At 40.4% G+C, this 22,055-nt stretch overlaps 1 protein-coding gene across 1 annotated transcript in view; it reads left to right on the top strand.

Moving 5' to 3' along the window:
• Positions 1-22,055, top strand: part of DOCK1 (dedicator of cytokinesis 1) — a gene marked incomplete in the record, with an annotated part of 633,434 nt that overhangs the window by 402,556 nt on the left and 208,823 nt on the right. Inside the window, 2 exon segments of the mRNA XM_073595735.1 lie at positions 11,741-11,842; positions 18,881-18,975. Of these exon segments, the coding sequence (XP_073451836.1) occupies positions 11,741-11,842; positions 18,881-18,975 (197 nt within the window).

Below are 22,055 nucleotides of genomic sequence, written 5' to 3'. Positions count from 1 at the left end.
TTTACAAAGATATCAAAACCCCACCAAATCCAAACTAAGTCTACAGTACCCTTGCATATGTAGTTATTACCTCGTCATCAGTTTTAAGAAACTGAAAGTATTAAGCAATCTTGGTGCAAGAAAGGCATAAAAAATTCCCTTGTAGATCTTTCCGGGTCATCTTATATTTTGAGGATATGGCTCACAGTCGAGCCTGGTGGAGCTGCCTCAGTACAAACCTGTACCTGTTACTTGCAGAGGGGCTCTTTCTCCTGGCAGATTCTTATGTGATGCTGGCATATCCTTCCAGAATGATCTTTGAGCGCTCATGCCCAAAGCACTGAAGAAATTAAAATTGAAAGTGCTAAAAATTAACCTGTTCTTTGGCCATGCAAGTGACACATTAGTCAGATTTGGAAGCAGGAGCCCAATTACTGAACATGTAAGAAGCATACACTCACAGCAGGTTTCTCTTTAAAGTGTATGTGAAGCCAAATGTTTGTGTGTGTTTTTTTTATTTTTTATTTTTTTTTGTGTAGCGAACCCCTGGATGGATTAGAACCTCTGACAGGTTCTTACTGGTGTCTGGGGTGCCATTAAAGAAATTTGCCATCAACTGACCTGCTGACAACATTTTGCTGAAGTGACTGGAAATCTCCAACTGCAACACAGGAAGTCTTAAACTGTCGAGTTATACTGCTGCCTACAGGAGAATTGGATTATGGAAAGCAAACCTCTCCTACTATCAGTGTTTTGCAAGGTCCTACAAGGATTAATTGCTTGTTTTTAGCACTGCTGTTTTAAAGACTGATGTGATATTTCTAGCATTTTTTTCATGTCCACCTTTTTCTTTAATCAAGAGTCTTCTGCAACACCGCTGGAGGCTTCCCCTCTGATTTGCATCTATTCAGTGCAGGCTTCTGGACCCAGTTGGACTGAACAATGCGGGGCTCACCTGGAAGTGACCATCAGGCACTGGGTTCCTTGTGGGGCACTTTCAAGTTCTGATTGAATTAGCTATGATATGCTTTTAAGGTCCTAAGCCACTGGTATTCCCTCTGTGCTAGCCCTGTCTCTGAAATCTCAGTGAGTAGGCCAGACAAGCTGAGCACGGGGAACGCCCTCTTTTATTTATTAGTTGCTGGGGGCCATTATTCCCCCTTTCCCTCACTTTTTCCTACCATACAGCATTGAAACATGTTGCCACTGCTGCCCCTGTTGCAAGGAGCCATGTGGAACTTTGATCTTCAATCCATTCCAGGTACCCTCCTCTAGGGATTCCTGTCAGCTTCAGGGATCAAGTATCACCTGTTACCAGCTGTCTGGGTTTCCAGAGTACTGTCCTCTACTGTTACAGTTTATTTCAACCTCTGAGTTCTCCTTGGCCCTGTCAGGTGTGGCGTGTGCCCTCTTGGCCAAGGTTTTTGGTAACGTCATGGAAGACATTATGACACAAATTACCAGATAATGGGGTTGACTTTAGTCACAGAGGCCACAAACATCTCTCACACCCTAACCAGCAGATATCTGATAGCTGTATCGGAGTTGCATGCGGATTCTTGAGCCATCAGTCGCAGAGACTCTGATTTTGAGTCACTAAAATCCTTATCGAATGAGCCTCCTCCTGAGGAACCTGTCTTCAGCTAATAATCCCAAGTTAAAAGAGACTGTTTTGGCTCATATTGACACTGGGCACACCACCCTGACGCTAGAGAATCTACTTGTCACTTGCTGTTCCCATCCTGGGGTCGTATAGGGTCCATAAAGAAAAACATGAACTTTGAACCACCTTCCTGCTGCTTCTATGTGAATTTTGTAAACCCCACACTCTCTAATGGAGCCCCACATAGCAGTAAAACCCTGAAGGGCGAACGAGAAAAAAAAAAAAATCAAGCGCCAAAAGATACCAATGGAGGGATTAAATGGGATCTCTGCCACCTGGGTTCTGGTGAAACACTAAATGAATGTGAAAAAAAGGTAAATGGCGCAGATCTCTAATCCCACAACCTTATGCTGAAACCCAACTACATCAAAAGAATATGTGATCTGCCGCTAAACTCTAGTCATGTGCAAAAAATGTCAAATATATTGAAAGGGTGATTATGAGCGCGGGGATTCCTCCTGTCTGATAACTAACATAGAGCACATCTGCTGGTTCATAATTTGACCAACCATTCCTTGTGGTGAGTCAGTTTAGGGCCAGTGGTGAAGGAGCACCTCGAGTGTTTTCTACACAATAGGATTTCCAGTACTTGGATCTCTGATGAGCTTTTTTGGACTTTGCTTTGTGGGTTTTATCTGAACTTATATTTCCTGAATCACATATGTTTTTTTTGAACTACCTCATGAATTTAATGAATGACTAAGAAGGCATTGATTTTGCACTCAGCACTTTTTTTTTTTTTTTTCAGAAGTGTTAATTTTGCACCTTGTTGATGCACTTTCATTGTTTTATATTGTTTGTATGACAATATTTAACACTGTTTTGATATTTATTTGACATATTTTTTGCCTCATAGTGCATAGTACTGTGTATGATGGTTGAGCACACGACATTGCATACAGTTTAGTGACAGATCACATATTCTTTTGCAGTAGTTAGGTTTTAGCATTCAGTTTGTGGGATTATAGATCTGCTCCGTTTACCTTTTTTTTTTTTTTTTTCAAACCCTGAAAGGTGGTCTAGCCTTTCCCTGCTCTATACAACGCCATTAAGAAAACGTTTGGCTTTTCGTACACTTTAAGTAAACCTAATAAGCTTTCAGACATTAGCAGAGCTGCTTTTTTCCTGAATCGCATTAGTAGTAAAATTATTAGAGTTCACTTGTTGCCTAAAATTGCTTTTAACTTTCTTTTCTCAGAATTTATGCCAGCGATTGTCAACATATAAGGGAAATGGGGTCTCAACTGCAGCCCTTTAGAACACTAAAAGGTCACAACTCATATTCTATCTTAAAAAAAAATATATATATATATATATATATATATATATATATATATATATATATATATATATATATTTATATAATCAGAGACTGCAAACATGCTGCAAACATGCTATAGCTATTGTCGGAGACTGGAGACTCCCTGCAGGAGACAAGTCAGAGACTTGGGACAAGTTACATAAGACTGTTTGAGATCACTGCATTAAAGCTCCTTTGCAAATCAATAGACTGAACCAACACAAGATCGGATGGCTGTACTCTTCAGATCCAGTAAAAAAAAAATCTTTAGTTCATATTTGTATCCATAAAAGCAGTACAATGACCGTAGGGTACAGACACACAGTTGACGCATTTTTTGTGCTATATTTCTCGCTTACTCATAACCTGGAGGTTATGAATTATCCCTAAATATAGCACAAAATGCGTCGGCTGTGTCTCTGTACCCCATTGTCATTGTACTGCTTTTATAGCTACAAATATGAAATAAAGATGGCTTTTTACTGGATCTGAGGAGTGCAACAATCCAGATGTGTGTTGTGTTACCCTTTTATTATTACCCTATATTTGAGATTTAATATCTCTCAGATATGGTTTGGGTTAAATTAGTTCTTTGACCATGAGTGAAAGCTTTAACACAATAACAAAAATGTATTGGCATATAGTAAAGAGGCTTAGACTAATATACACGATCTATCTATTTGTACAGGGAAAGGGTAAAAATCATGGATTACATGACGGAATACAGAGTATATTCCTTAAAGCATTAATCTACAAACAGTAGGACATAAAAGACCTAAGACAAACATATATTTAGTTACAAGTACAAGGCAGACATTTCCCATAGCTACCAGGTTATGACCCAGAAAGGTTCCATTCGGCTGACGGCTCTACCAGAGAGTGTGTTTCCCTCCCATCTAGTCTGTGTATATCATTACAGGCTGATGCCTCATTGGTTGGCATGGCGTGACTGTGATTGGTGGGCTTCCCTATTCCTGGTTCAGAATTGGCTACATCTCCAATCCCTATACTTTGCATAAGTCAGCCCCCTTTAATGCAAATCTTTGGCACCGACTATTTTGAGTGGGAGACTTAGCTTGTAGGTACAGGACCTTCAGGAACGTTAAGTATTGATGACGGTGACCCTCATTGCATATCTAAACATGGGATCCTTTGAAGTTAGTATATGTAGAACAATGAGGTTTGGGTGCCATTGTTTGTATACACAAGCTTAGGCACCGAATTGTCTGTCTAACAGACACTTCTGTGAAGCTATGTTGCACGCCCTCCATAGATACAAGCCAAATGAAATATATTCATAATTCCAATATTTTACAGCTATTAATGGAGATTTCACATAAATCTCATAAGACAACAGTTGGCTGAGTCTGATTCAGCGGCAGGCTGAGCTGGCACCCTTTGGAAGCAGGATTGTTGAGTCCTTTGGTGTGGGCCAACCTGGAGCAGGGGTTTGCTTGTGAAATCCATTCTCATACTTTTTGGGGTCTGCAAAACACAGCACGTACCAATGAGCTCAAGTAGCCCTTCGGTTGGGCACAATGCCTTTATGCTGTCCTTCTTGATCTTCTCACATGATACCAGAATCAGGAAATCTTAAGCCATGAAATGTATACAGAATCCTCTCATTAAAATGCTAAAAGTCTAGGTAAGCTTTAAGGTATTCTATATAAAATATATAAGCTCATGGAAGGTATTTACTGTATATTCTATAGTTTTTAGTCCTAGCTTACAAAGTACTCTAATGCCAAAGACACAAAGCAGAATCCTTGTCAGATTCCTGTGTAGTACAGTCCTAGTATAATTGCGTCTGATATTTATATCTAAAATGTGTGTGTGAAAGAAGACAGCAGAGCAGAGGAAAGGGCTTCTATGAAGCATTTTGCACTCTAAAATAGGTCACGCTTCTGAATCCAGCAAACAGATTTATTTGCATTAGCCAATTATGTACCATACTGTGCTTTTGACTAAAACATATTCTCCAAATAAAACACAGTCGTTAAAAATACTGCTTCCGGGCCCTGACATCTGTCCAATGTTATATCCATGTTTGTGTGTCGGTGGACGGCTCTGAATAGCCCCAGAAAGCCCTCAGCTGCGAGTATGATTTCATCATTAAACAAATATGAAGCACTCTGATTTCTATGACACGGCCTGCTATGAAAATATTAATTAACTTATGAAATTACGCCTTTGTGTATCCTCATTGAAGAGCCACGATTTTTATCACAATATCTGTAGAAGGATTGTGCTGAAAACAAAAGGGGCTCCTCATTGCCTCAGGTGTGTATTAAGGCCCACCATACATTATTTATTTATTTTTTTAATTTTAACCAGTAGGTTTAACAAATGAAGAGAGCCAATTCCCCCCCCCCCCCATCCTCACATTCGCTGTGGATGGGGGAAATCCTTTTGCTGAGCTATATTCTGACAATGAGGAGACGTCCCTGCTATCAGAATACAAGGATCCGTTTTGGGGACGGCGGCTCTGAACGTTTGAATTCTGATCCATGTATGGCTAGCCTTAGAGGACTTCATGGAATTGAACATATTTGGTTGGTTTGTTGAAATTGTGATCTGTGTGTGTATTTCCAGTATCAACTTCCAATCAGCGACAATATCATTTAAGGCGTTTGTTTATATTAAGTTTCGAGAGCTGCAGTAATATAATGAGAACATAGACCATTAACGTCACTAACGGTGATCGGATTACATGTAACTGTATTTGTGTTAAATATATGGTACATATGTGTAAATGTAAATTATTTGTAAGAAAGTTGTACATATCTGTTGGGGCAACGACATTTGTTCAATACATAGGCAGCCTTCACTTCCTGTCTGGTGGAACAACACAGTGACACTGCTTTACTGCTGCTCCATCTGTGAAAGTCTGTCTGTTATTTTAACTTGGCAGCTGTTGACGAGGAAGTCTTTGTCGTAACATGCAGATAGCCACCAGGGGGAGACTCTTCACATTTGCTTATGTAACACTTAGAAATGTACAGGTAGCATGTAAAAATATTAGTTATATCAACATTTTAATATTGTTATAACACAAATGTTCACGTTTATTCTGCAGGTGCAATGTAGTTTCCTCTTTAACCACTTCAGCCCTGGAAGGATTTGCCCCCTTAATGACCAGGCCATTTTTTGCGATACAACACTGCGTCGCTTTAGCTGAAGATTGTGTGGTCGTGTAATGTTATACCCAAACAAAATTGATGCCTTTTTCCCCACAAATAGAGCTTTCTTTTGGTGGTATTCGATCACCTCTGCGGTTTTTATTTTTTGAGCTATAAACAAAGCATGACAATTTTGAAAAAGAAAACTATTTTTTTTACTTTCTGCATAATACATACGCGAACACGCACCCGGGCGGCTTTGTGTGCCGGGCGAAGCTCAGATTAAATGTGGGAATTTAGATAGTATTCCATTAATGAAATATATCCCATATGTGGATTGAGTAAAACTTGACCATAGTGAACAGTTTTTGGAAACAAGAAAAGACGTTTGGCCTGTTCCTGCTCAACCAGCCAAATTTTGATCCATGTATGGCCAACTTAGCAGTAGAAACCACTAGATGTTAATTATTTGTTTGGATCATTTTTATATTGTTTCTAGTAAAGCTTCTTCTTTGCCCCTCTCCGATTTAGCTTCACTTTGTTACTGCATCCGGCCTTTTTTTTGTTAAGCCTCAACTGCCATGCCCTGTCCAATGTGAGAGCTCTTACTGATCGCTAAGGACTTAGGAAGGGCAGTTTGGCAGATCTGATGCAGAAGCCAGAGAGTCAGACCAAAGTACCAAAGTCAAAATAAGATCAGAGGATGAGGAATATTCTTTGGTGAATACAAGTAATAACAGATACATGTATGCCACCAAAAAGTTGTGTTTTTTTTAGTCCCAAAAGAAAGGATTTTGTGCTACAAGTCACTTCTCAGTCATAAGGGGTGTAAAATCAGTAGGCCTGTAGCAAAGGATAATCATTTGCTAGTACATAAAAGGTTAAAATAGATCTAAATCCTAACTAGATCTTATTTAATAAAATATTGTTAATCTTTGTTACATTTCACTGCTGCTGATCTCCTGCAGCCTCTTTGCTTTCACGCCTAGTTTACATATACTTACTCCAGTAATGGCTATATGGCATTTCTTGGGTTGGGTTTTCCTGATTGTGACAACAGTGGGTTATGCCTGCATAATGCTGAAAGTATCATTTGCAAGCTCATTGAATGGGGTGTCAATGCAGAAAAGCACCTGGGTAACAGAGGCAGTGTGTTATCAATCTACAACTGTAAGTGGCTGAACAACAGTTGTCATGATAGGATCGCCAGGTATTGAAAACTGCAGATTTGAAAAGTTTGAAATGACTTTTAAAATAAACTTTAACATGCTAAAAATATGGAATTTTAGTGATCGTATTGACATGAATTGTAATCTCATTTAGCATCAAAGTGACTTGCTGCAGGAAGAGACATGAGAATAGAAGAAAATAGAAGGAGAGGGTGTAGAAAGGATAGGATGTAGAATATATGATTTTAGGAAGATGGATAGGATGTAGAAGTTTGGGGTGTTGGAGGGATGAAGAGGATGTAGAAGGTAGGGGTGTAGAAAGCATATGATGTAGGTGACAGGTATAGGAAGGTAGGAATTAAAAGGTTGAGGTGTAGGAGGACAGAATGCAGAATATGTAGAAAGAACGAACTATAGAAGGTAGGGGTGTAGAAAAGAAAAGATATGCAAAGTAGGGTTGTAGAAATTATAGGTTATAGAGGGTAAGATTGTAGGAAGATTAGGATATAGAGCATGGGATGTAGAAGGTATGTGTGTAGGAAGTAGAATGTAGGTGGAAGGATGGGGATGTAGAAGGTATGGGTGTAGGAAGGATGGGATAGACTGTGGAAGGTAGGTGTGTAGGAAGCATGGATAGAATGTGGAAGGTAGGGGTGTAAGAAGCATATAATGTAGATAATAGGGTTGTAGGAAGCATAGAGTATAGAAGGTAGGGTGTAAGACATATGGTGTGTAGGAGGCATACAATGTAGATTGTAGGGTATAGAAGTTAGGGGTGCAGGAGACCTACAATGTGGAAGATAGGGGTGTATGAAGCATATCATTTAGATAATAGGGTTGTAGGATGGATATATTAGATTGTAGATGTAGGAAGGATAGCAGTGTGGGAGGTTGGCTTGTAGGAAGGATAAAATATCAAAGGTACAGTAAATGCCTAGGAAGAATAGAGGTGTAGAAAGTAGGAATGGATAGCAATAAGAATGTAATGTAGAAGTACCTAAAATAGATGCTTTGAGCAAACTTTCAGCTAATGCTGTCTGTGGAAAGCCAGCTGTGGAGCTAGCAATTATTTCTAAACAATATTTATTATACTTTTTCACTACATCAGACTAATGAATACGTTAGTTTAGTTAGAAAGTGACAGCTTTTTTTTAAGCATTCACTCCAGCACACTGTAATGTAGATAGATATCTTGCTATTACAGATATATAGAAGTTGTGTCACATTCCCTTTAAATGCCGTTGAGCTGCCGATATGGCAGAATAATAGCGATGATTCCAATCTAGTGTGCTCTGGCCGGGGGAGAGTACTTGAACATAATGTCCCTTCATCTGGTATGAAAAGCCTGTTAGCCGAAATGGGTTTTTATGCTTCTAGGGACCCAAATGACATGCATACTGAATGATTTCTGTGCCGGCTTTAGATGTGTTTTGCAGTTTTGTCTTAACCTTTGTAACGTATTTTGATTGATGATTACAGCAATCAGACATGACTTGCAACACAGGCTAATGCATTTCAGCAGGAGTGACTGAAAGAATGCAGTCAATGTATTTATTAAGCTAGGCCTTAATGCTCCATCCTAAATGTGCAAAATGCAGCTTTTGTTTCCCTCATGATGAAGATGAATGTGCTCCCTTATCTTCCCCATAAAGCATGGATTTGCTATAAATTGCCCATGTCACTGTTCATAATACTGTTAATAAGTAAACCAATATCTTGGTGTCCAGTTGATATACGCACAGCAGTATAGGCACAGGAAACATTAAAGTATTATCATCTGTTTCGTCCGTCTTGTTACTTCGGAGATGGCTATATGAAGAATCTATTGATTTTAGCTTTCTGGCCCAGGAGATCATAAATTCAAAAGGAAGACCCTGATGAACTTTCAGCCATTATCTCCAGTGCAGCAGTTCTGTTTGTCTTTAAAGGGTTCTCTAAATTCATGTAAATAATATACCCTGTAAAACTCCCAACACGTTACGCAGGACTGCACGTGAAATAGAAAAAAGTACAAATGGCAAAGGACGGCACCAGAATATAAGCATGACCGAGAAGCCTCCAGTTTACAATCCAAAGTGAACTTGTGCTTTTGCCTGTATAGGGCAAAACTACCGGTCTACTTTATTGCCTTCTCTCCCTTTTAAGGCCGATCATAACTTCCCCCATGTATTTTTTTTCTCCTCCTACCTGTATTCCTGGATTATCTTCAAAACACATATTCACAAGCATTGAATCTAGTATTGTCCTGCTGTGATCTACTCTTTGGGTGACTCTTTACCTGACTGCCTCTTCAGACGGACCACTGCCGATGACACGCCTGGCCCTGACCTCCAGCCTGGTCCCGCAGCTTCCTGGTAGATGTAATGTAGAGCTGCACGTTTCTGACTAAAATGAGAATCTTTTTTTTTTTTTTTTTTTTTTGCTTAGAATAAAGATTAAGATTCTCTCATGATTCTCACGGCGTAACATCATCTTTCGCATTATACAAAAAAATTGGGCTAACTTTACTGTTTTTAGTTTTTTTTTTAAATGTAATGTTTTTCCAAACAAAAAATGTGTTTAAAAGATTGCTGCGCAAATACAGTGTGACATAAAATATTACAACAACCACCATTTTATTCGCTAGGGTCTCTGCTAGAAAAAATATATATATTATGTTTGGGGTTCCTAAGTAATTTTCTAGCAAAAAATTACTGATTTTAACTTGTAAGTAACAAGTGTCAGAAAAAGGTTTAGTCTTTAAGAGGTTAAACTGACCTCATTTACAGACCGAAGTTCATTCCTTTGATCTAAAACAAGGGTCTCAAATTGGCAGCCCTCCAGCTGTTGCAAAACTACAAGTCCCATGAGGCATTGCAAGGCTGACAGCTACAAGCACAACTCTCACAGGCAGAAGCATGATGGGACTTGTAGTTTCCCAACAGCTGGAGGGCCGCCAGTTTGAGAACCCTGATCTAAAAACACTATATTTTACAATGTTTCTTTTTATCTCTGCTTAAGGGATGTTGTGAGAAACTTGGCAGACTGCCTGTTTTTTGGGGTTTTTTGACAGCTGTCAGCTTGTGCAGAGTACTCTCTGCACTGAATCGAGGAAATGCTTCTTTAAGATTGAGAGGGGGTAGAATCATTATCTCTATTCTTTAACAATTAATTGTGCAGCTCTAATGTAATGTGAGTATCCCAGGAGGTTACTAGACCAGCGAATAGTCATTCCGACTTGGGGAGCATTCATACCTGCAAATGCGCCCACACTGTGTGCGTTGCATGTAATTACTCATGCAGCAATCACATGCGAGTGAGCGGACCTGGACGCAGGCTGCCTGCATGCAGGGCTGATCACTCGCATGTGATTGCAGCATGAGAGATTACATGCGAGTGGCTGTGATTAGCTGCAGTAGCAGGCAGCCTCCCATTGCTTCCAATGGGGCTGTCTATTGCAGCTAATAGGATTCTCACATCTAATCGGAGTGCGGGTGTGCACCCCATGTCCACAATTGCAGTAAGGGGCAGGGCTATAGGACAAATAGTAAAATATAAACACAGAAAAAGAAGAAAAAACAGGTATTTGATTTGATAGTCTAATATGATATCATGAAGGGTTTGAAAGAAACATACTCCCTTTTTGGGGTTCAGTTTTGCGTTGATCTCACTTCTCAGCATTGGACCGCTTTAGTGAAAAAGTAAAAAAAGTAACGTATAATTTCAAAGTCACTTTGGTTGGAACGTAAACAAGGTTAAAACTCTTCCCCCACCCTCATGTGATGGCACTTGCACCTAGTGACTGGCCATTCCGGCATCTAGCATTGCACATTGGGCAAAAGAGTCAAATACAGTAAAATAGGGAATAGTGTTCATTAAGGTCCCTTGTACGAGAATGGAGAAGTCACAGGGACCAGTGTTTAACCTCAGCATCATCATAGATAAATACTCAATTTTGTAGCTCTGGTTTTTCAGGGAAAGTGGAGGTTGAGGACTTCCATATTCCTACCAAGAGGATACCCCTTGTCACACTGCACTCTTACATTGAAAACTCCCTTTAAGTGACAACCCTTTAGTAATTTAAAATATTGTGAAAAAGAATAATTCTACATGTTAATGTTCTCCACAAATTTCACTTGACATGCTCAGTTGCAATACCAGATTTCATGATTGGTCATAGCCTAGACCAGTGATGGCGAACCTTGGCACTCCACATGTTTTGGAACTACATTTTCCCATGATGCTCAACCACACTGCAGAGTGCCTGAGCATCATGGCCAAGGTTCGCCATCACTGGCCTAGACTATTAAAGGATCTATAGGTTTTACACCATTTTTTGTGTGTGTTCAGGCATAGATAGTTTCTGAAGGTCTCTAATAGTGGCTATTGAGTCACGGGTGCCACTGTAACCAATCCTTGTCAAATTTGCCAGTAGGCTTCTTTGTGTCATAAGTAGTGACTCTTTTTCCAAAATTGTAACTGTCCAAAATGGTATTTTAATGATTTTGATTTTTTTTTAAATATATTTTAGGGAAACTTTGTTGCCTCCATGACGGCGATCTTACGTCAGATGGAAGATTATCACTACAGCCATCTTATCAAAACACTTGGGAAAACGAGAACAGATGTGGTAGTAAGTATTCATTTCCTTGTATGGTTTATGAACCTTTATATCCTCTGCAAAGCAATGTGGTGGTATTATATAAATTAGGTAAATGCGTTTGCAAAAAGATGACTACAAGGAACCCAAAATCAAACATTACAAAAAGAAATGGTCACATTAGATTTGTGACTCTCTTCTAAATGTCTATTTTCAGGTTATACCAGCAAGAGTGAGAGATGTTAAGAAATTACTTAAAACAGTTGTCAACCGTTTTATATGATTACTGCATTTAAAAACCCTTTTTTTTTTAAATGGCTACAATTTTGTTAATTTACCGATCACCTCTGCATTTTCTTTTCCTGGCCTCTCAGGCCTAGGTCCATTGAAACATTGCTTTTTTGTACATTTAGCCTGTCAGGGCTCTACAGTGTAGATAGGCATCTTTCTGTGGAGCAGTCCCAAAAATATGGAAGATGTCAGGAACCCCCCCACAGATGTGCATTCTTCTGACAACAGCTTTCTGAACTCGTACGAAATGGAGAACTTCGCAATCCTAGTTTATGTGTAGCTTTTTCTTTTTTCTTTTCTTTTTTTTTTTTTTTTTTTCAATATGTACTGAGATCTGCACAGTACAATAACTTGGAGCTTAAAAGCCCTGATGCAAGCTTGAACAGAGAGAATAGTAACGTTTGACCATGAATATGGGGGGGGGGGGGGGGGTGACGGTGACAGGGGAAATATATTTACCTGCAAATAATATTATGACACAGCATTTCAAAACAAAAAGTTATATGGAACGTTAGTACCTTCAGGAGTGGAAGCAACGTTTGTTGTATCTAATTAGTGAGAATGGCATAACAACAATAATATCAACGGAAAAGGCTACCTGTTTCAGGTAAAAAATCTTGGGTCGCTAAAGAGCTTCATGAGGGCCTGGATGCTCTAGGGTGGTAAGAAAAATGGAGAGGTCAGACAAGTTGGACACTTTAAGGTTACCTAGGGAATTGGTGAGGTCTCGTTTAAGATACTAATTTGTAAAGCAAAATGGTTGCATGAGTTCCTGCAGTTCTTTTTGGGTGAACGTGCCCTCCATATAGTTACGTCATCTCGCAAAAAGCGTGAAGTAGAGCGAAAGTTCAGTACAATGATGTCCAGCCTCTCTAGGTTGAAGAGCGATAATATAGCCCATTTCACTGGCGGTAGGCTGGGTGGTACTGCTATAATCCAATGGAACATGGTCGTCCTATGAGCAACTAGGAGACTTATGAGTCCATTGTGTAAAGTTGAGTGGTCCTGCTGTTGATGGAGAAGAGGGTGGTTCACATCCAAATAGACACAATAGAGGATTTTTTGGTATCCGAGTCTTATTGATTTTGAAGAAGAAAGCCAGCACAGGGTCCCAGTATAGATTAATTGTTGGGCATTCCCATAGATGATGGAGCAGTGTAGGATGTGATAGTGAGAACCAGGGGCAGTGCACTTGAGTAGGGTCTGCCACGTTAATGCAGAATGGGTAGTATGCCCTGTGGCAATTTTAAATTGTGTTTCACGCCATGTTTCTGAGATCGTGAGATTGTGAATGTGTCGGTATCCCTCTAGGTACTTTTCCGGAATTTCATTATCGTTAAAGATGGTATACCATTTTTGGAATGGTGCAAGATAGTATTTATCAGATTGGTGTGTAATGAGGTGAGAGTATAGGCTGGAGATGGAATAGTTATCTCTCAGGGATACTATATCAATGAACGACTTTTGAAGAAGATCAGTCTGAGGTCCACAACAAGGCCATAAATAGTCTAGTAGTTAATGATGGCAGATGATGGCAAGGAAAATTCTCGTGAGAGGGTTTGGAAGGAATAAACTCGCCAGGTTTGCCATGGTACATGGAGGTTATTTTAGTGAGGCTATGGGTGCACCATTGATCGAAGGCTTAATGCAAGATAGATAGAAAAACATAGGGTTGCCTTAAATTGGAAAATGGCATGATATACTCAAGGGTAACCCCAGCAATCTCCGCACCTCTCTCCAAGCAAGAACCGTGTCCTTGATAAGAACACTTGATTTAAGGCAGGGTGGTAAAGCTCTAAGATTCGAGTGGAGGATAGCTGAAAGTGCATGTGGAGAGGCCAAGGCGCCCTCGAGTATAATATTGGAGTATCTAGATTTTCCAGACAACCAATCAAGACCTTGTCTAAGTAGGCAGGAGAGGTTTTAAAAATGTATATTAGGCAAGCCTGCACCACCCTCGGACTTATAGAGACATAGTTTTTGCAATGATATGCGTAGCTTTTCGTGGGACCATATAAAGGAAGACAACGCCGTGTGAATTTTCTGTACAACAGAGTGTTTTAATACAAGAGGTATGGTCTGCATTGGATAGAGTAGACGTGCAAACGACACCATTTTTAAGAGGTGACATCTCCCAAAGAGCGAGCGGGGGAGGGTTGCCCAAGCTCCTTCACAATTTTGGTTATTTAGTACATAGCCAAGGGTGAAATGATAAAACCTCGTTTTTCTCAAAGTTAATCCTAAAGCCAGAGCTCAGTCGAATGGCTGTAAAAAGTTCTTGTAATCTGTCAAAGTCTGAGAGAGGGTTGGGGAAGAATAATATGTCAGATGATAGCGACATTCTGATCTGGGTAAGATTTAGCATATTCCAGAGCCATCAGAACCTTACGATTGTTTAGGGTGGCAGATCGCCCCGGAACAAAGCCAGATTGGGCTGGATGGAGTAAAGGAGCTAAACGTGAGGCAATTATTTTAGAAAGAATTTTAGCATCCACATTGATCAGGGACCACTAGGGTGTAGGGGGTCCTTTCCTTTTTTGGAAATCAGTCTATTGTGTGCCTGTGTTCTTGTAGGGAGATGAGGGCCACCATCCCACGTGGCGGTGAAGACATGTTTCAGAGTGTCAGGAATAAATTCTTTTGTCAGTTTATAAAATTCAGCCATGTAGCCATCTGGGGCTTTGGCAGATGCTAGAGATTTAATAATCAGCTGGATATCTTCAATAGAGATGGGAGCATTGAGCGCCTCTAAGTGAGTGGACTGGAGTTTAGGTGAATGGATCTTGGCTAGTAGAGCTTCTGTGGTTGTTTAGTCAGTCGAATCAGCTGAATATAAGGTTGTATAATAGTCTGCAAGTAATTCACTAATTTCCGCAGGTGAGGGAACTAGGGAGCCAGGCGTGTTTTTCAAGGCAGAAATGTGGGTGGGTCGCCTTGGCCCTGAGCATAACTTAGCCAATAGTTTGCCCGCCTTGTTACTGAACCTGTGAAAATGTAAAGTAGAGTAAGACGTTTTAGCTGCTTCTTGCTGCTCTGTCCATAGGTCAAAATTGCATTTAACCTGTCGCCATGTTTGTATGTTTTCGGGGATGCGGTTTAGTGTTAGATGTTTGTGCGCTGAGCGTAAAGCTTCACTGGCCTGCATGTATGATTGCCTAAAGTGTCTTTTAAATTGAGTAGTATATGTTATGATTTTCCCCCTCAGGAAGGCTTTACCTGCTTCCCAGAAGAGGTTTGGGTCGGTAAGGTGTGCCCCATTCCTAGAGGCGCATTCTGCCCATGCTTCATATAGCATGTGGCAGAAGTCCTCGTCTGCCATAGGAAGGAAAGCCCCATGCGGGTGAGGGAGAAGAGGGTTTAGCATTAGTCAAGTGTATAATGATGGGGCTGTGATCCGAAATTCTTGCGTCGCTAATTTCCGTGCCATGTAGCATTGATATTAGTGCAGGAGAGGCAAAAAAATAATCAATGCGCTAAAAAGAATGGTGGGGGGGGGGGGAGAAAATGGTATAATCTCGATCAGTCGGGTGTGTTAGCCGCCATAAGTCCACAAAACGCATAGAAGCGATGGACTGTGCTAAAAAGGTAGAGTCAGAATTTAGAGAAGTGAGTCTTTGTGACCTGTGGGTTTGAACACTGGTACGGTCCTCCAATGTGGACACGACAGAGTTGAAGTCTCTGCCTACCAAGTGAAGAGCCTCAGGAGCACTCAGTATCCATGTCACCATGTCTTGAAAAAAGAAAGTATCAGGAGCGTATATGTTAGTGATAGCTATGTCTTTAGTGGCTGAAGTCATATGCAGTGTCGTTTTACGGCCAGTCGAATCAGTCCGTATATCTAGAATAGCATGTCTCAGATTTTTGTGGAGCAATATAGCCACTCCAGCCTTTTGGCCAATTGCTGGTGAACCGTATACATAACAAACCCATAGTTTGCAAAGATGGGTTAAATCGTCAGCAGACAGGTGTGTCTCTTGCAGTAGTGCCACATCCGCCCAGAGACACTTTAAGAGTCTAAGGATTTACATGCACTTACTTGGAGAGCGAAGCCCTTTAACGTTCCAGGAAACAATCTTTAGGTGATTCCCACTGGATTGAGAAGCCATGTCTGGGGTAAAAGAAAGTAGAGTCGGAGGCTTAGAATAAAGCTTCCCTTCGGACATTCTGCCTTCCATCTGAGAGATACCAAAGTATTGCATGTCACCTGAGGGCATAGGTACAAAACAAATAAATATGATCAGCAAACAATCAGAACTTAAACATAAAGTTAGGTGAAGGAGCCATCCAACAAACAGTGTGAACTTTACTTTTTACCACATGAGGTCCAACTGCCATGCAGAACTCCCGCCGGTTGCTTGCTCCTCTCCTAGGGGTGAGGAGTGAGCTTCTGGGAGGGAGGGGGGGAGAGGGAGGTGTGGGTAAGGAGTATAGAGGAGGGATAGAGAGAGGGGCAGGGGGCAGGGAGGGACCCGTTTAAAGCTGGGTGAAGGGATAGGCTTGTGAGAGCGAGAATGTGGCTCCGGGATCAACCCATAGAGGGAGCAAGGAGCTGGCTATCTGCATTAATGTTAAAGGTAACCATACATATGTTTAGGATTGTGCATTAGTGGTAAAATAAACGTTCAACTAACAACAATAAATGAATAGTTCAATGGTTTAGCCTATCAAATGCAACAGGGAGTTCAAAGGAGGAAAAGAGAAAGGGGTAACACTACCCGTCTCCTGTGTGGTTCCATTAATAGAAAGTTCCAGGGGTCGTTCAGCGAATTCCGGAACAGTCATCCTGGTGAGTAAAGCGACTACGTTTGTACAGAGGCTTATTTAGACTGCGTTGTTGTTTAGGTAGAGCGGAGGAAGCATTAGTGGATTTTGAAGATGACCCATCACCAGAGTTGGTGTGTTCCATTTCCGTGCCAGAGGTATTGTTGATGTAGAGTTCTGCATCTTCCGGGGAGGTAAAAATAAGATGTTCTCCTGTGTGTGATTGGATATGTAAGACTGCCGGATAGGCTAGGGTGAATTTAACTTGACTGTTGTATAGTGTCGAGCAGACCAGAGAGAATGCCTTACGTTGTTTCATCACTTCCTTTGAATAGTCTGTGAAGACCAGTAGGTTTGCGCCATCAATGAACAGAGAATGTAAACAGCGAAATTTCTGCATAACGGCATTTTTGTCAGCATAATTGAGATATCTGACATAGTTTTAGCGCAGAGATTCGTGAGCTTGGCATTAGAGACTGAATCTGGCAATCCGATTATGCGCAGATTATTTCTTCTTGAACGATTTTCCAAACCATCCAGCTTATCCCATATGTCCCTGTTAGAAGTAGAGATGCATGTTAGCATGGCAGACTTCCCCGTGGTCTCATCTTCCAGCAAAGAAATCTGTTCCTCCACATGTGAGAGCCTCTGAGCCTGTGCCTGGAGCTCAGTGTGAAGCTGCTCCAGTCCCCTTTGCACTGCAGTGTCCCCTGTGGAAGTTAGAGTAGGGGCAAGGAGGGGTGACCACTGCCTGTGCAATGCCTGCAGGAGAGGCAGGATCTGTGTCTGTTGTTCCTGGCATCGTGGGTGACTGCAGTGTCTCTGGCGCATAGGGAGCGGCCGCCATTTTGGCTGCGTCCGCGGCTGTGTCTCCTGCGGGTTGTAGCGTGGAGGATAGAGAGGAGGAGTATGATCTCTCCACAAAACGGTCCATGCTGTCCCACATGGTAGCGGAGATAGGGTCACCCTGAAGCAGCAGCTGGCTTTATGTGCAGGTTATGTGAGGAGTGCAGTGGGAGCTGTTTCTGCTCACCATCTCCTCATGTGGCGCCGGAAGTCAGGATTGTTTTAACAGCAGTTTGTGGTCTGTTTCTCCCCTAATTACATGAATGCAGTGCAGTATCTTTGGTGTATATATACCTTTTGTGAGTTTTATCTGGAAAGGTTCTTATTCCTAGACACAGTCATTGCTCTATATCAGCGGCACATGTTCACCTCCTCAGTGTTTCACACTTTGCATTTCGGCATTTTTAATATGTATTACTCTTCATCCCAAAGGATGCAGTTTGTTGGAAACAGGATTTTTCCTAAATCCTGAGTTTAGTTCAGCTTTGCTTACTGAAGATCATGCTTTACATAACTCGATAGTTGTTGCTTAATAGGTTAAATTGATGGCTTAGCTAGAGGTTTTCGAACATGGGTGCTCAACCTGTGGCCCTCCAAATCCATAGTGCTCAGTAAATTCTTTATCATGTGTTAAATGCCCATTTGTAAAACAAAGATTGTATGTATAAAACAATAAAAAGATAAAAACCAATATAGTTTATAATTTAAAGTTTACGTAAAAGATAACATTTGACTTCTCTTATTTGCGTCCTTTTGATCTGGTAAACATACCATTGGAAACATTTTGTTATATCAATTCAAGCAATGCAAATACCCATTGATGCTGCCAGAAACCCAGTACTGTTCTGTGTTCTCTGTAGCATTACCTCCTCCAATATTATTTGGAAGTATGCCAAGACTACAGAACACCTTCCCCCCCATGCTATGAATGGGAGACGGAAGTATTCTGTAGTCCTAACATACTTTCTGTTCTAGGATGACAACAATGCTCTTCCATAGATACAGTGAGTGTTGTAACCCTAGGACAAAAAGTTTATTACTGGCGGGATTAGCAGGTGACCATAAAGGGTGGGGGGGGGAAGCCTGATGAAGGAAAACTAATGCAGCCATCACATCTAATGAGACTTTCTTTAACACGTAAAACATGTTACTTTTTCTGTTCTCTATTTGCAGGATTTTCTTATGGAAACATTCATCATGTTTAAGAACCTCATAGGGAAGAACGTGTACCCCTCAGACTGGGTCATAATGAATATGATGCAGAACAAGTGAGTCCTGAATGTCTTTTCATTACCGTGTGCTGATGTGCTTGCAGTGCTTAGTTGGATAAGAACATTGTGTAATTGTACAATCTATCCTGCAGTGAACTTGAACTGCATCCCCGCATGTACTCCATGGCTAGATATGCATGAGGAGACCTTACCTTCTATAATAACAAAGGGCTGGTATTTTTCTGTTCTTGTATCCTCAAGCACTGTACAGACGCAACTGTTTTTACCCAACAGCTGTTTTTCACAACCGTTTCCTTGCAGTCTGATTTCAGATCTGTATCTTTAGTTTTAAACACTGGTTCAATCATGGGATTGTTTCAGGGATCTGACTGACTGTCACGTAAATATATAATGTGAGTCTGCACAGGATACAGATAAACCGTATTTTAAGAGCATGCAGGGAAATGTACGAAATCTGCGTGATAGTTTTTTTTTTTTTACCTTCAAAGAGGCCCTCTCACCAACTCTAAAAAATGCAGGTAAAACACAGAAAAATCAAGTATTTTACATGTGCATAAATCACACAAAAGGGGGCCTAAAGTGCAAAGATGTTGACCAAAATTTGCAGAAAAACAATGTGCCCTTGGGACTTTGTAAACGCCAAGAAAAAGTTAATACCAAATGTAAAAAGTGCAAAGTTTATTACACAATCAAGGTTAAAACCAGACATATTAAATGATACATATGTCGTCATAATAAAAAAAACAGGAAATCTACAAATATAAGTTTATATAATGTGTATATGTGTGTGTGTGTATATATATATAATGTTGGTTAGGCATAATTTGCATGTAGGCAAATAAGAACATAATAAGATATCTCGATGCGCTATAAGCCTCATAAGAGTGGAAAACACAATGTCCCCTCCCTCCATATGATATACTTGCATAACAAAACAGCAAAAAGTATGAAATCTAAAAAGAGTAGTCCAGGCAAGGACACCAACAACCGGGGATAGGGGTCTGTCCAGGAGCTGAAGGAAGGAGTGAGCCACCTAAAAGGACAGGATCCTGGTTTGTGTGAAGCCAAAAAGAGGGGAAATAATAAATCCTTGAAAACTGTTTTTTTGTTATGCAAGTATATCCTATGAGACATTGGGGGTTATTTACGAAAGGCAAATCCACTTTGCACTGCAAGTGCACTTGGAAGTGCAGTCGCTCTAAATCTGAGGGGTAGATCTGAAATGAGTGGAAGCTCTGCTGATTTTATCATCCAATCATGTGCAAGCTAAAATGCTGTTTTTTTATTCTCCTTGCATGTCCCCCTCGGATCTACAGCGACTTTACTTCCAAGTGCACTTTCAGTGCAAAATGGATTTTCCTTTAGTAAATAACCCCCAAAGTGTTTTCCACACAAGGCTTATAGTCGTATTTTTTTTTTTTTTTTTTCTTATTATTTTTATTACCATCGTTCGTATCATGACATGGTCTCCCCACAGATATATTGATTGTGATTGTCTCCTGAAGAAGTGAGCATTGCTTCACGAAACGGTTCAAGATATCAACCTGTTATGTTCTTATTTGCCTACGTCTATTATGCTAATTATGCCGAACCAATATATAAACTTATTTGTATATTTCCTGTTTTTATATTATGACGTGTATCATTTACTATGTCTGATTTTAACCTTGATCTTGCAATAAACTTTTCACTTTTTATATAAATTTGGTATTAACTTTTTATGGCATTACTCTACAAAGTTCCATGGGCACATTGGTTTTTTTTGGAAATTAAAGTATTTTCCCCATTAACTGGTTCCCGACTGGCTCACGCAGATATACTGCGGCAGAATGGCTCTCCTGGGTGAAATCCCATATGGGTACGTCCTTCCCCTTTTTGGCCACCAGAGGGTGCGTCCGTTGCACAGTGAGGGACCCGGTGCGCGTGCACGAGCGCCAACATGGGGATTTGTGTGTGTAAACACACAAATCCCTGTGCTGTCAGAGGAGAGAAGTAGTAGTAAGTAGGAACAGCGATATGTCTTCTCTCCTACTCGGTCTTATACCCATACAGTTAGAAAACACGTTTAACCCCCTTGATCGCCCCTAGTGTTAACCCCTTCCCTGCCAGTGACATTTACACAGTAATCAGTGCATTTTTATAGCACTGATCGCTATATAATTGTCAGTGGTCTCAAAAAGTTAAAAAAAAATCTTTCTCATAGTTTGTAGACGCTATAACATTTGCGCAAACCAATCATTGTACGCTTATTGCGATTTTTTTTTTTCCCCAAAAATATGTAGAAGAATATATATCAGCCTAAACTGATAATGAAATTTTGTTTTTAAAAAGAAAAAAAAAATTGGGGATATTATAGCAAAAAGTAAAAACTATTGTTTTTTTTGTTTTTTGTTTTTCAAAATTGTTGCTCTTTTTTTTGTTTATAGCGCAAAAATTAAAAACCACAGAGGTGATCAAATACCAATAAAAGAAAGCTATATTTGTGGGAAAAAAAGGACGCAAATTTTGTTTGGCTACAGCATTGCATGACCGCTCAATTGTCAGTTAAAGCAACGCAGTGCCAAATTGTAAAAAGTGCTCTGGTCAGGAAGGGGGTAAAATCTTCCAGGACTGAAGTGGTTAAACTTTTTTTTATTCGCCTGCAATGAGCCTCTAGACCTGCTAGCAAGATTGATTAAGGATGAGTCCATCCTCTAATCATAGCACCCTCCCTTCCTTGTACACGATAGCCCTCTCCTCTTCCATTACTGTCTAATTACTGTCTGTGCTGCTCCAGCTCCTTCACCTTGCCCACCCTCTGCCTTAGGATTAGCACTGGGCACAATTATTAAAGGCTAACTTTATGTTTAATGTCCCTTTTTTTTAAATAGTTTTTTTTTTTTTGTGCCAAGCAGGCCCAAGCAAACTATTTAGTGCAATAACAGGTGCGCTGTATGACCTGAATGTAGCTGAGTCAGGCATGTACAAGAACCTTTGGGTGCCTTCAATTCATATCTGCAGCAGTATGCCCCCAATGATAAACTCTCGTTAGGCTGTTTACAATCGTGTGTGTATCCAAAAAAAAAAAAAAAAACAACTTCAAACAGTACACATTCTTTTTAAATGATGGATGTTGT

Source organism: Aquarana catesbeiana, linkage group LG08 (assembly GCF_042186555.1).
Source record: "Aquarana catesbeiana isolate 2022-GZ linkage group LG08, ASM4218655v1, whole genome shotgun sequence".
NCBI classification, from domain to species: domain Eukaryota; kingdom Metazoa; phylum Chordata; class Amphibia; order Anura; family Ranidae; genus Aquarana; species Aquarana catesbeiana.
Note: the sequence above shows the minus strand (reverse complement) of the source record. Positions and strands in the feature narration are given on the sequence as shown.